General features: G+C 40.8%; 1 protein-coding gene across 4 annotated transcripts in view; it reads left to right on the top strand.

Moving 5' to 3' along the window:
- Nucleotides 1-14,340, top strand: part of LOC120562122 (vacuolar protein sorting-associated protein 13B) — a 380,029-nt gene that overhangs the window by 349,252 nt on the left and 16,437 nt on the right. For all 4 annotated transcript variants that reach the window (XM_039805631.1, XM_039805634.1, XM_039805630.1 and 1 more), the window contains 5 exons: nucleotides 700-846; nucleotides 3,694-3,977; nucleotides 4,651-4,778; nucleotides 4,927-5,123; nucleotides 12,927-13,045. In XM_039805631.1, coding sequence (XP_039661565.1) covers nucleotides 700-846; nucleotides 3,694-3,977; nucleotides 4,651-4,778; nucleotides 4,927-5,123; nucleotides 12,927-13,045 — 875 coding nt within the window. The remainder of the gene's footprint in view (nucleotides 1-699; nucleotides 847-3,693; nucleotides 3,978-4,650; nucleotides 4,779-4,926; nucleotides 5,124-12,926; nucleotides 13,046-14,340) is intronic.

The following is a 14,340-nucleotide window of genomic DNA, read 5'->3' as shown; positions in this document are numbered from 1 at the left end:
TCCTTCCCGAGGCTATTTTGCAGAGGCACCGTGGCTCTGTCCACCCATGACGATTGTGATTGGTTTAAAGAAATTTCAATAAACCAGAGCACGTTTTTCTCCCATCCCGGACTAGCCAGACCCTCCTCCGCAGCGCTGTGGAGGAAGGTCTGGCAAAGCAAGACTACATTCAAGCCATTGCCAAATCGGCTGATACCAAGCTAATTAAGACTGTCAGCTCCACATAACTCTCGCTGTATTTCTCAGTATGACTACGTTCAGAAAATTGTGTTGTCCGACGACTTTCGCGCGCAGAAAATCGAGCGAAGATAATGACTCTTCTGAAGAGTCCATGTTTTTTTAATCCTCCGTGTTCTCCTTGGTTACAAGCAATTGTGTGGAGGAGGGGTGGGGGTGGTGCACGATCACAGAAGGCTTGTATCATGTGCAGGTGCCAACAGTTTTGTTGTCATTACTTAGAATGGGGGCCACAAACTACGCACTACAGCTTTAAATGGCATTGGCTTTGGAAAGTTACTGACTTTTACAGCCATGGTGGGAACAATGAAAATGTTTTGTGGTACAGATCATTATAATGTAGTTTACTGAAAACCTTTTTTGAATGTGTATTTAATTACGGCAACGACTGAGTTAGCTCTGTCTCACCACAGGAGGCTGATATCCAGATTTCTCAAGTAATGTCTGTTGTTTCCTTTGTAGCTGTGTCAGTTCTGCGTGTCGTCCGTGGTGAGACACGGCATCCAGATCCTACAGATAGAGGACCGAACAATTCTTGTCAACAACACTCCTTACATGATTCAGTACAGGCCTCTGCTGACCGACCATGCTCTGGGAACTGATGACCAGGTAATGTCCATAAACGTTCACATAAACACTCTCTCTCCTCTCATTGTGCACTGAACTGAGGGGTTCTCTGAATCTAACTACCATGCACACAAACGTGCAATAAGAAGACCTCAGCAATGTAACTCAAAGGACATTTCACAAGAGTCCAGAGGATTTTTTTGACTTAATGCAATAATGTCAATCATGTCAACGCTGGGTTATTTTTGTTCATGGTAAAATCTGAATCTTTACGTTTGGCTTTTCTCCACCTTTATTTAAACAATTGCTTGTGCTGGCAAAGTTCTAGAACATATGAGAGGTTTCTCATATATTTCATATTCCCAGTCTCTTAAGTCCCCACTAGCTTAACTGTTACCTCCAGTTTTCTTTTTTATTTTTTTTGTGATTAACTATTTTTTTTTTTTTTTAAACAATATACAAAACATACAACTCGCAATGAGTTTACCCCCCCCCCTCCTTCGTCTAGAAAAGATGACACAGTAATTACAATATTCAAGACCATACGACAAAATAGACCCTGCCACCCTATAGTGTTAATTTTGTCACCTATTTTTAATTTAGTCTTAGTCTTGTGCCAAAACATTTTGTTAGTCAAGTTTTAGTCGACTAAAGTCTCGCCATTTTAGTCAAGTTTTAGTCAAAACATTTTAGTCTTTTTTTTAAATAAATTATTTCTGATAACCATTTCAGTCAAATAGTTATAAAAATAAATAAATGCTATAAAGTTATATAAATATTGAGCCTCTTCCTTATTTCACCAGTAAACGACAAAAAGGATATTTTACAATAAAATAAATGCAGCACGAAACTGGCGAGGCGTATTTCAAGTGAACGCAACATGTGTTGTTTTTCAGACAACGGCAGCTGCAGACTGTCGTACGGCTCGTGTTGGAAATAGAGACAAACCTTTACACCGTTTAGCTGTCAGCATTTTAACTGTTAAATCCAACTGCTAGCTAACGGTAGGCTAACGTTACCTGCTGCCAAGTGTAGTGTTAACTAGCGCCCCGTGCAGCGATGTTTCGGTTGACTCTAACGTCCGTTTAGGAGCATCAGAGAGAAGCGCAGGCTATTCGGTCCGGTAGATAACGGTCGTTAGGGCACCTGTCGGTCAGTAACAGCTGAATATTCTATCTCATGATGAAAAAGTAGAGACGATTGTAGACGAAAATGAAGAGAGATTTTATCTTAGTTTTTATTTTATGCAAAACATTTTAGTCTCGTCTTTTTTCGTCAACAATAATGCATGCTAATTTAGTTTTAGTCAGCGTTTTTGGACATTGGCGCAGTCTCGTCATTGTCTCGTCTTAGTCATGGAAAAAAAGGTTAAATAAATAATTAAATAATTTTAATAAATAAAATTTAACAAGTTTGGACCCAGCTTCTTATGTGCTTATCCATACCGTTTAGGATTGACCCATCTCCCAGAATGGAACCTGGGTCCCTGCAATCCAACATACGTTTTCATGGATCCCTGTCCAAAATGATTGCACCTTATCACAAGACCATAGGACATGAAGTAATTGGCCGCCCTCTATTTTACATCGTAGACACATTTGGTGCGTCTTTCCTACTGATTCTGTGTCCCACTCCTCATCATCCAGTGTAGCTCCAGCTTTTTAAAACACAATGAAATAGTGTAATTTCTGGGTCCACAGCTTCAATTCCTCACTGCTACCTCATAAGCATAAAGTGTGTGTGGGTGTGGGTGTGTGGCCCCTGCATCGTGTCTGTCCTGTCCGCTGAAGTTACTGAGGCTTCACACATACTGTATATTCCCCATGCACATTACTCACACATCCACCCCAGCACTGCCACACATACACATTGCTCGGACGTAGCAAGCCGTTTTCCATCAGATCATGCTGCTCCCCCTCTCTCCCTCCGCCGTTTTCACCATGTGGCTATGGCACTTCATTGGGACATTTGGGACAAACACCCAGAATTGGATGCAGGTTTCCCTTCTCGCTTTCATCTGCTGCTTGTCCCCAAAGAGAGCAACAATGTAGTGATGTCATTTAACGAGCCTTCAGATCCTCTTAAAGAAGGATGGCAAAGCTTGCCAGTTGCCACTAATTGACTGAAAAAAAAAATGTTTTTGAAAAAAAACTAAATAGCGGGCGATGGGCTTAACAATAACACAGACCACAAACAAGGCGAGGAATGCCTTTCTAGTTGGTCTATTCATCATGCTTAGTGCCTAATCCCTGTAGTCCTCAACTACTCGCTGCTCACTGGCTGCTAAACCAGCACAGCAGGGCTTCTCTGCTACCAATTTAGCACTAAGCTCAGTGGGAGAGAGAAGAAAGTACAATAACAATGTGGTTTTACCATGTATCTTTTGTTGTAATTACTTGCATCTTCTTCGCTCTCTGTATTTCTTTCTTAATGTACCATCTCATGTCCTTTTCTGACGTAATTTGCCAACTTTTTTTTCACTTTGCCTCTTTCCTTCCTCATCTCCTTCCTTTCTTCTTTTTTTTCTTCCTTTTTCCTCCTTTTTTTTTTTTTTTCTCTTTCTTCCCCTTTCCTCCCTTCTTTTCCTCCTCTTTTTTTCTTCTCTCTCTCCTCCTATTCTCAGTTGCTTTTTTTATTTAATTTTTTTTTTTTTTTTTTTTTTTTTTTTTTTTTTTTTTTTTTTTTTTTTTTTTTTTTTTTTTTTTTTTTTTTTTTTTCTTTTTTTTTCTCTTTTTTTTTTTTTTTTTTTTTTTTTTTTTTTTCCTTTTTTTTCTTTTCTCCTTCTTTCTTTTTTTTTTTTTTTTTTTTTTTTTTTTCCTTCCCATCTCTTCTCCTCTCTTCTTCTTCGTCTTCCCTTTTCGTCACATTTATATTGTGTGCTCTCCTCAGGCCTGTGAGATACCAGAGACAGCACTGTTCAGCCTGGCTCCCACTGAGGAACCGTCCCAGGCCAAACCCTGCTCTGTGCCATGCTGGGACCTCCTCCAAACCAGTGTCCAGGGAACGGTGTTCCCCCTCCCGCTCAGACACATGCTCTTCAGCTTATTTCCCAGGCATGATGGTGGAGTTGGATCTGCAGCATGGAGCCTCCCCGCTCCCATCCGACCAGACTTCCCCAGGCAGAGTTTGTCTGTTCCTGGGGAACCGGACTCTGGGGGTGGCCTGAGCAGCAGGTGGGTGAAGCGGAGCATCCGTGGTTTGCTGGCTGTGACAGTCCATTTAGAGCAGGGTACCGAGCCCCGGCTGGCACAGGACATAAAGCCGGGAGGTACTGTTGCTCGTCACAGCTTGTTAATAAACAGCTGACGCAAAAGAAGAAATGCCCTCAACATTTCCACTGTCTCTCTGCTTGTCTTGTAACATTGATACCTCACAGTCTATCTCATGTCTTTTCTTTGTCTTACTTAATTTCTTTCTCTTTCTTTTCATATGGCCTTTTGCCTTCATTTTAACCAAAGTAAAAGGAATTTGAATCTTTCAATTACAAAAAACACAGGCTACATACAGTACACAGGCCAATGAGCATATCCCATTTTTCTTCACACTTGGCCAGCTTGGCTCTCATTTACTGTGTGTAATTGCAACATATGTGCAGCCAAACACACATAATTAAATTGAAATACAAATATGGACACACACAGGGTGACAGTGTGTCAACGCCTAGCTTCAGTTAGGGCTCTGCCCATGGATGCACCTCAGAGATTTACAAATAGACATAGCAGTAATGTGACGCTTGACATGTTGGTGGGTGTGTGAGCTCTTATTTGTGTGTGGTTAGAAGGGGTTGGGACATGATCTGTCTGTGGACAGTTTAATTATGGTCTTGTTGTTATTTGTGTTCTGCAGAGTCATAGTACTGACATATCAGGAACACCTTGGGGTGACATACATCACCCTGAATGAGGACCCCTGTCCTCGGATGCTGATCCATAACAAGTGTCCTATCCCACTGCTGCTGAAGGAAACTGTCAAAGGTAGGAAGGGAAAGGCCCGACTGGACATTTCTCCTCTCTTCTCCGTACCTCTCCTCTCATTTCGTCCTATCCCTCCCTTCTCCTCTCATTCTACTAGTATACTATTTACTAATATTGTTTTATACTTTCTGCTCTTATTTTCGAAAAGAAACTCCAAAGACTGAGGTATACTGTCGTCCTCTGCCTCCTAATTGCTCCCTGCACCACGAGCTCTACCATCACTTTTCCAGTTTCCCTGAGTGCAGGCAGAAAGAGATGCTGCCCACACTGCTGTTGAGAACCACCTCAGACCACGGCTCCACCGACTGGACTGACCCCATAGATATCAACTGCCCTGGAACTCAGGTAAAGCCTGATTTATGGCTCTGCGTTAAATCTACGCCGTAAGCCGTATCCCGCCCTGCACGGTCAGCTGCTGTTGTGGTCCTGCTCGATGCCCTGCACTGCTACAACTTATATTTCTACGCATAGTTCTATTATCTTTATTGTTACTATAAGTGTCACGGCGCATCATGCCAACTGCTATAATTATTATGAATCCTATTTCTGTATATCTGTATCAGTAGCTAAGTTTCCATCCACTTGTCAATCGAATTATCTGAAGTTCGGTAAACAAACTCATGCGAATAAAGCTGGTGAAAGTGTGTTTCCATCCAACGGCTCTAAAGCGAATAAAAACCTGTGCGTAATGACGTCACATGCTGTTTTGCGATTAAATTGGTATATCAAATTGATTTGAGACATTTTACGGTGTTTCCATTCATTTTTTAACTGAATCGCACAAGATTCAAGCGAACTTTTGCGAACAAAGTTTTGCTAGACAAAAGTAGTTGTTAATATTAGAAGCCAAGCTATAGCCTAAGCTCCGATGGACCTTTGGTTGAGGATATGATCCAGCTCATCAAAAAGGTGGAACTTGCCTTATATTTCCCCTCCGGCACCGCTGCGAGACAACTCTCTTTTTTGAGCCGTGTATCGCTGTTTGAGCGCCTTCCATTTACTCCGCAGGACGTCCCACGGCTTGTCGTAGGGACATTCTAAAACGCTTAACGTGAAAAGCTTAACATGGTTTAATATCTAAACAACGATCAATCATCACCAGATGTATCATGGTCATATCTTGTCATGAACACTTAAGCCTGTCAAAAAAACTAAATCGAAATCCAACGATTATAGAAGTTATCTCACGTAATGTTTTCGTCCATAATATTTGGACATTGGGTTAGATTTGACCGTTTTAAGTCGTTATGATAAGCAATATAGGAGAGGATTTTTTTGGTGATGATTGATCGTTGTTTACGTACACTAAACCACGTTAAGCTTTTTCACATTAGGACTTAACCCTCATGCCCTCCTTAAAAAAACTTACTCTCGACACCTTCGAGGCAAAAATGTCCACGCACACAAAAACTGTTATTAAATCATCATATATCAATATTGTTTTCTGCTTTTTTTTTCATAAATCACTTAAACAACTTGTAACCTAATCAAAACTACCAAACATTCAATCATTTTCAGGATTTTAACCCTTTAAATGCCAGTTTATGTATTTGAAGTATTTCATTTTTTATTACAAAAAACACAAAATTATTTTTTTTCCATATAATGAATAATATCTAGATGGGGCTTTGGTGGTGATTAGAGGCTTGGATATGTCAAAGATAAGCAACAAAACTGATTTGATTGCATTAGTATTTTTTATGTAATTCCAGATACTCCCTTTGGACACCTTCGAGGCAAAAATGGCCCCATTGACTTCCATTATAACCACATGTTTTGATCTCACTGCCTTTACAGTATAAAACCATGCATTCTGTAATGTCAGCATTTCATTTGGAAGAAAACCAGTCATATTTAACATTTTTACAGTATTTCACCAGATTCAACCATTTTGCCCTTGTAGGCCGATGCATGAAATTATAGTTATATTATGGAGCTGTGTGTGTGTGTGTGTGTGTGTGTGTTTGTGTGTGTGTGTGTGTATGTGTGTGTGTGAGAGTTTGCGTAAACCTGTAAGCAAGCAATGATCACTTTAGGGCTGAAAAAAGGCATCTTTTGAAGGATGCATTTCATGTGTCTTTGAAGACGTGCTTGAATAAAAACATTGTCTCCTGCATGTGCTGTAAACTGGCGCTTATCATTTCAAATGGTTTGTGGGACATGGTGGCCCTGAAGACTGGTCTCCCACTATGGACATCCCACAGGCTCCGGGTGGATTCCCCTTTGGACCGGTACACACCAGCCAAGTGTGAAGTCCCATGTATGTTAAAATCTCTTGAGCATCCACATCACTCCATCCTGAGATTGAACACCTCCCGTGTAGGTTTGTCATTTCCTGAATCAGCTGGATCAAGTCAAGAGTGAAGAAAAGGTCGAAAGAGAATGCCACATCATGGATTCTTGATATGGCATATCTCGTGGGCTCTGACATCATGCCGGTCGGTGCTTGAATGTTGCGCAGCGTCTCAGTATTAGATGGAGACCAGACTTGCCAATTCTTCACTGTCCATTCAATGTTAGGATGGACAGGATCTTCAGTGTCCTCTCCACTTTCAGAGGAAGGGTTAGAGGCACTCACAGAGTTGGAGGACACAGTGACCATTTTGTCAGACTCCAGAAACTTGTCATCTTCAGATGAGTCCTGCAGTTGGCTGGAAGATAAAGGCTCCTTCTCTTTGCTCCAGGTCTTTCTCCTTCTCTAGAGCCAGGTGCATAAACACACTAATAGTTGTTTTTGTTTACAACAAATGCAGGAGACAATGTTTTTAGTCAAGCACGTCTTCAAAGACACATGAAATGCATCCTTCAAAAGAAGCCCTTTTTTCACCCAGATTTACACAAACTCTCTCTCACACACAGACACGCATGCACGCACACACACACACACACACACACACACACACACACACGGCTCCATAATATAACTGGCTAAAGTAAGGTGCGCTTTTTTCACCACTAAAATTATCATTGTTTGTTTACAGATTTACACAAACTCTCTCTCACACACAGACATGCATACATACATGCATGCACACACACACACACACACACACACACACACACACACACACACACACACACACACACACACACACACGCATACATACACACACACACACACACGCATACATACACACACACACACACACAGACACACCCAACCCACACACACACACCCACCCACACCCACCCACCCACACACAAATATACATATATACACACACACATACACACACACATATACACACACACACACACACACACACACACACACACACACAGCTCCATAATATAACTATAATTTCATGCATCGGCCTACAAGGGCAAAATGGTTGAATCTGGTGAAATACTGTAAAAATGTCAAATATGACTAGTTTTCTTCCAAATGAAATGCTGACATTACAGAATGCATGGTTTTATACTGTAAAGGCAGGGAGATCAAAACATGTGGTTATAATGGAAGTCAATGGGGCCATTTTTGCCTCGAAGGTGTCCAGAGGGAGTATCTGGAATTACATAAAAAATACTAATGCAATCAAATCAGTTTTGTTGCTTATCTTTGACAAGATCCAAGCCTCTAATCACCACCAAAGCCTCATCTACATATTATTCATTATATGGGAAAAAAATTATTTTTTGTGTTTTTTTTTTATAAAAACTGACATACTTCAAATACATAAAATTGGCATTTAAAGGGTTAAAATCCTGAAAATGATTGAATGTTTGGTGGTTTTGATTAGGTAAGAAGTTGTTTAAGTGATTCATGAAAAAAAAGCAGAAAAAAATATTGATATATGATGAGTTAATAACAGTTTTTGTGTGCATGGACATTTTTGCCTCGAAGGTGTCCAGAGGGTACAAAATGAATCATTTAAGTATAAAAGACATGTAAGAGTAAAAAACACTGGATTTAAAAAATTTGACTGAAAAGAAGGATTCCTACAAAATTTCATGCCATAAGAAGTAACACAGCAAAAATGATCACGAAATGAAAAAAAAAACTTGAGAAAAATGTACAAAAATGACCGAAGAGGGCATGAGGGTTAAAGCCAATGAGAACCGTGGAGAATCAACCCCCAGCCACTCCGCTGCCCTGCTGTGAAGCAGAAATGCTTTATGTTAGATAATGTCCATAATAATTGGACTTTGGGTTAGATTATTTGACAGTTTTCCGTGGTTATGATGGGTAATATGAGAGAGAAATTTGGTGATGATTGATCATTGTTTAGGTACATTAAACCACATTAAGCTTTTTCCTCGCCATATTAATAATATTAATACGGCCACTGATGAAGAAAATATTAACGTGAGATAACTTCTATAATCGTTAGGGGTGCATCGATACGATATTAGGATCGGATATCGGCCCCGATATTGCAAAAATAGCTGGATCGGTGGATCGGAAAAATTAACAGATCCACGGGCTGATCCAGTTTTTTTTTTTTTCACACTCCGCCGCAGCACCGGGGCCCCTGTTAACTGCGTACCCTTCTCACTCATGGTAGTAACTTTATAACACAACAATTAATAACCCACAACTAACTATCTTAAAAGGATAACACACCAAAGCATATAACAATTTGAGACTTAAACAGTTTCTAACACTAATAATTTTACATTTACAAATGTAGCTACACCGCCGAATGGCAGGCTGGGTAACATTACATCTGCTAGCCTAGCTAGCCAGGTAGCATAACAGTCTGTTAAGCTGGGAGAGGCTACGGTCGGTACTGCACAAGAACCTAGAAGAAAGTTAGCTAGAGGATGAAGAAAGACCGGAGATACACCAGAACAACATGTGCTCAAGAGAGGAGCCGTCTGTTGTTCCCAAGTTTTTTTTCTTTCTAACAAATCGGACATAATTTAGCCACGGTTGTTGCCCGTCGCTCTAACGTTACTCGGCCGTGCTAACGTTACTACGCTAACGTTAAAGACCTGTCACTTCAAGCATGCAGCGGAGCAACGTTATGAATGCAATCCACCTCCGGTCCCGCTACAGACCGTGGAGAAAGACTGGTTCGGAGCAATAATTAAAACTCTGGATTTAAGATGTCTTGCCTCGCTGAAATACGTCTAACGTCTAAAAACCTGCTAACGTTATTCAAACAGCGAAGGAGGCTGACAGCGGAGCTACGTTCAGTCCCCCACTACAACCACACTACAACAACCTAACTTACCTGTGGCCAAGGTAGTGGTTATACAGTACTAGCTAGCTTACAACTATTTAGTTTTGAAAGGGAAACGGTGTTAAAGTTATTTGTATGTGTAGGCTATTCATTCGATTTGAGTTTATTTTACTACTTTGCAGTTTGCACAATACAAATAGTTTAGCTTCTGTAACTGTGGAGCCAAGCAAACCCTTAATCAAAGCTTTTAGTAAACATGATGACATTAACATGTTTTTGTGATATTCTATGTACTCCTGACAGTAGAATAAGCCATTATAAACCTATATAAAGGTGGCCCATTATTGATGGCCCATTATTATGTATTTAAATTTATTTTAAGAAGTTTGATTACATTATATTTTCGATTTGAATGCACAATTGTTTTTTAAATAACAAATAAATAAGAATTCAATACATTACATCTATGTTGTTTTGTCTTAGTTAGGAAGGTCTGGTGCCTTTAGTCTCTTCCACATGGTGGAAGGAAGGTATGATGTGGAAGGTATACAGTTTATTATTAATTCATTAACGGTATCGGATCGGTATCGGGTATCGACAGATACACAAAGCTCTGGCATCGGTATCGGTATCGGGACTGAAAAAGTCGGATCGGTGCACCCCTAATAATCGTTGTATTTCGATTTAGTTTTTTTGACAGGCTTAAGTGTTCATGACAAGATATAACCATGATAAATCTGGTGATGATCATCATTGTTTAGATACATTATACCACGTTAAGCTTTTTCAAGTTAAGCGTTTAATGTCCCTATCGTAACCTTTGTTGGTCATTTCCTTCGCGAGCTCCTGATAAATGATGGCGTTTCTTAGATTTATATATTATGTTATATTTTTCTGGTAAATTAAATTAAAAAAGTATCTCGTCTCCTTGTTTGTCCATTACATCTGTTTTTGTTTTGCAAACAGAGCGGAAATACTGGGCGGAAATGTACTGAAACTTCTTCTTCTTCGTTTTATTGCCGGTTGCAACCATAAAATGACCTAAAACTATATAAATAACGTTTCCATCAGCGTTTATCGCATAAGCCGTATATCGATCAAGAGAAAATCCGATGAGACCGAACGTATTTCATTTGAGTCGATATTCATGAAATTCAGTCGGATTTTACTGTTTCCATAAGGCATTTTTCATTCGATATCACTTAATTCGGATAAAAACGGGTCGATGGAAACATAGCTAGTGTCTCTGTGTCCCAACTGGCAGCGGCAGATGGCCGCCCACCTAGAGCCTGGGTCTGTCCGAGGTTTCTGCCTGTAAAAAGGACATTTTTCCTCGCCACTGTTGTATCAAATGCTTGCTCGTGGGAAATTGTTGGGTCATTGTAAATTATAGAGTGTGGTCTAAACCTACTCTATCTGTAAAGTGTCCTGAGATAACTCCTGTTGTGATTTGACACTATAATTAAGTATGTACGTAGGTATGCGTAGCTACGGACCCTACGCCATAGCCTGATGGTGGACCTCCCCAGAAATTGAACTTCATGTCGTGGCGACACAGATCGCAACAACTGTGATTGGTCCACTTGGCCGTGGCTTGGTAGCATCACATTTCCTCCACTTATTTCCGGGTTCTCCTTCACTGTGAACAACAGGAAACTTTTCCTGCTACTGCTTTCACACCGTGGTCAGAAAGCGTGGTTTCTCCGTCTCTGCCGCTGTACTCCCTCTGAAGCTAATCCAAGTCACTCAGTGCCTCGCTCTACTATGCTCTCCCCACACACACACACATAAACACACACACACACACCGCCTCTGCTATTCTTGTAAAGAGATACGCTAGAAGCACGCAGTGTGAACCGCATAAATATAAATCCTCACAACGGCGTAGGCCACTTATGTAGCCAGGATTTTGTCTCAGGTGTGAAGGGACGTCCCACCTCATTACATGTCATTTAGCCCCACACACAGACACACCCCAATCACAATACACAGTATATTTCCCTTTTTGATTTTAATGAGTTTGTGTAGGAATATTTATTTTTTCTCACCATCCCTCTTCTCAAAATTGGAGAAATCTCATCTGCACTTGTCATTTCAACACAAAGATTGCCCTCAACCGCTCGTTATGAGATCTTACTTTCTTAATGACTACTGATGTTGCGACAGCTCCCACTGATTTGGCTGAATTGGCAGTTAGGTGGAGCCCGAGTTTGTCATGCTTTAGCAGGACTAAGGAGAATAGCCACATCACAGGCTTATAGTTGATGTTTTTAATTAAGTGACTAATAACAGCCAGATACATGACAGGATGTAATCCCCTTTAACTCATAAAACTAGCTTTATATTTGGAGAAAAATCTTTTCCATCCTGTATGACAATATAGTGTATCTCATATACAGTATATAGTATTTAAATGCCATGTTTTGCATGGCTACACTGTTATGAATGCTATAGATCAACAGTTTTTTCAACACTAACAGAAAATTAGGTGTGTGTGTGTGTGTGTGTGTGTGTGTGTGTGTGTGTGTGTGTGTGTGTGTGTGTGTGTGTGTGTGTGTGTGTGTGTGTGTGTGTACGTCTGTCCGTCCTTCCACTGGTGTTAAGTAGCTCGCCAGTATTTTTGGTTAGGTCAGAGTAGTAGTGTGGGGTTAGTAAGATGTTAAGGAGCAGTGTGTGTAATGTTTGGTGTTGTGTCTAGCTAGCTGCAGGTTGGGGTTGAGGTTGAGGCTGTGTATCTCTAGTTACTGTGAGCTCTGTGTCTGACCTGTGTGGGAGGGGTGAGAGGCCAAAGGCTGGACTTGTTATGACTGCTCAGCGAAGCGGTCACCAGGGATCTACTTCCTTTTCAAGGGTCTGATCACTCTGAACCTGGAGTGGTGGAGGTTAAAGTCAGACACATGTATGCTCTGAAACACACACACACACACACACACACACACACACACACACACACACACACACACACACACACACACACAGATTGATCTATCTCACCACAGATCTGTGTTTTGTTGTTGCTTAGGTGGTGTTCCTGCCAGGCTTTGGCTGTCTCTACGTAGACGTGGTGTGTGAGAAAGGCACCCTGGTTCTGTCTCTGGCACCAGAGGGCAGCATGGACGCTGTGATCAACCAGCACAGCAGGTATGTGTGCACAGGCAGTTTTTATTGTTGTTTTATGCTCCATACATATTTGAACCCAAAGAAATTATCCGTGCATGTTCTTCCTAACCCTCCAGGTATCTACCCGTGTGACTTTTATTGTCTTCACTAAAAATTGCTCTATGATTATTGTTAACAGCAATGTTTTCATGCAGCAGTTGTTACTAGACTCCAAACATGAAGAAACAGCCATCATTTGCACCACAGGAGGGCAATAAAACCTTCTTGTGTTGTCATCAGTGAAATTAGTACAGTAGAACATAGTATTACAGCTTTATTCCATTACATCAATGGCTGCTTTTTCATTTTGGCAAAAACAGGAAATTAATATAATTACATATTAGGTAAATGTAAGCACATTGGGTCAGACAATGATCTTTGTTCTGGTGGTAGGAAATTCATGAAACATTATCAATGAGTTTAGTCTCTCTTCATGCTCTACAAATCATCTGAATCATAACACCACCTACTTAAGATTCAAGTAATGTCTGAGATGGAGATATTTGTTTTCTCTATTAGACAGTAATAAAGGGTAATTTTGATATTTTTCAACCTGGACCCTATTTTCCCATGCATTTGTGTCTAAGTGACTAATGTGAAGACAGGCTCAGATTGTTATTAATTATTATTATTATTATTATTATTAAGTGTCTGACTACAGAAGTTGCAGTTATCCTGCCATGCTTACCTGTGTAACTTACTGATGCCAGGTCAAAACTGTAACCTCGGCTCTGCAGCTCTCCACTCTTGGAGCAGCATTTCTCTTTAGGTAAATGTGCTTTGGTTTAGGATTTCTTCTCCTCTTTGGCTGGCATTGGTCATTCACGCTCAAAATGGTCACTGCAGACCCAATGGTCTGCAAGGCGCAGTTTATGGACCGGAGTGTTAGGATCTATTTGTAGCTGTTGCACAACTAGCACCAACTTCAGCTTGTCCGTATCCAAGGGTAACATCTATAAAAGTGTAGCTTGACATTTCATTGGCACAAACTAGACAATCTTTTAGACAACACAAAGCTATGCTGTCTCTACTCCCCGGAACTCCTCCCTCCCCACGATATGTATCAACACTTGACCAATTTCAAAGATTTTTGTTCACATTAGTCACTTAGACATTAGTCTTGCATTGCCAGACCTTCCTCCACAGCGCTGCGGAGGAGGGTCTGGCGAGTCCACGCAGCATTCCGGGAGGGGAAAAAAAACATGCTCTGGTTTATTGGCATTTCTTTAAACCAATCACAATCATCTTGGGCGGTGCTAAGCGCCAGACGGAGCCAC

The sequence above is a fragment of the Perca fluviatilis genome, chromosome 7, assembly GCF_010015445.1.
Source record: "Perca fluviatilis chromosome 7, GENO_Pfluv_1.0, whole genome shotgun sequence".
Lineage (NCBI taxonomy): Eukaryota > Metazoa > Chordata > Actinopteri > Perciformes > Percidae > Perca > Perca fluviatilis.
Note: the sequence above shows the minus strand (reverse complement) of the source record. Positions and strands in the feature narration are given on the sequence as shown.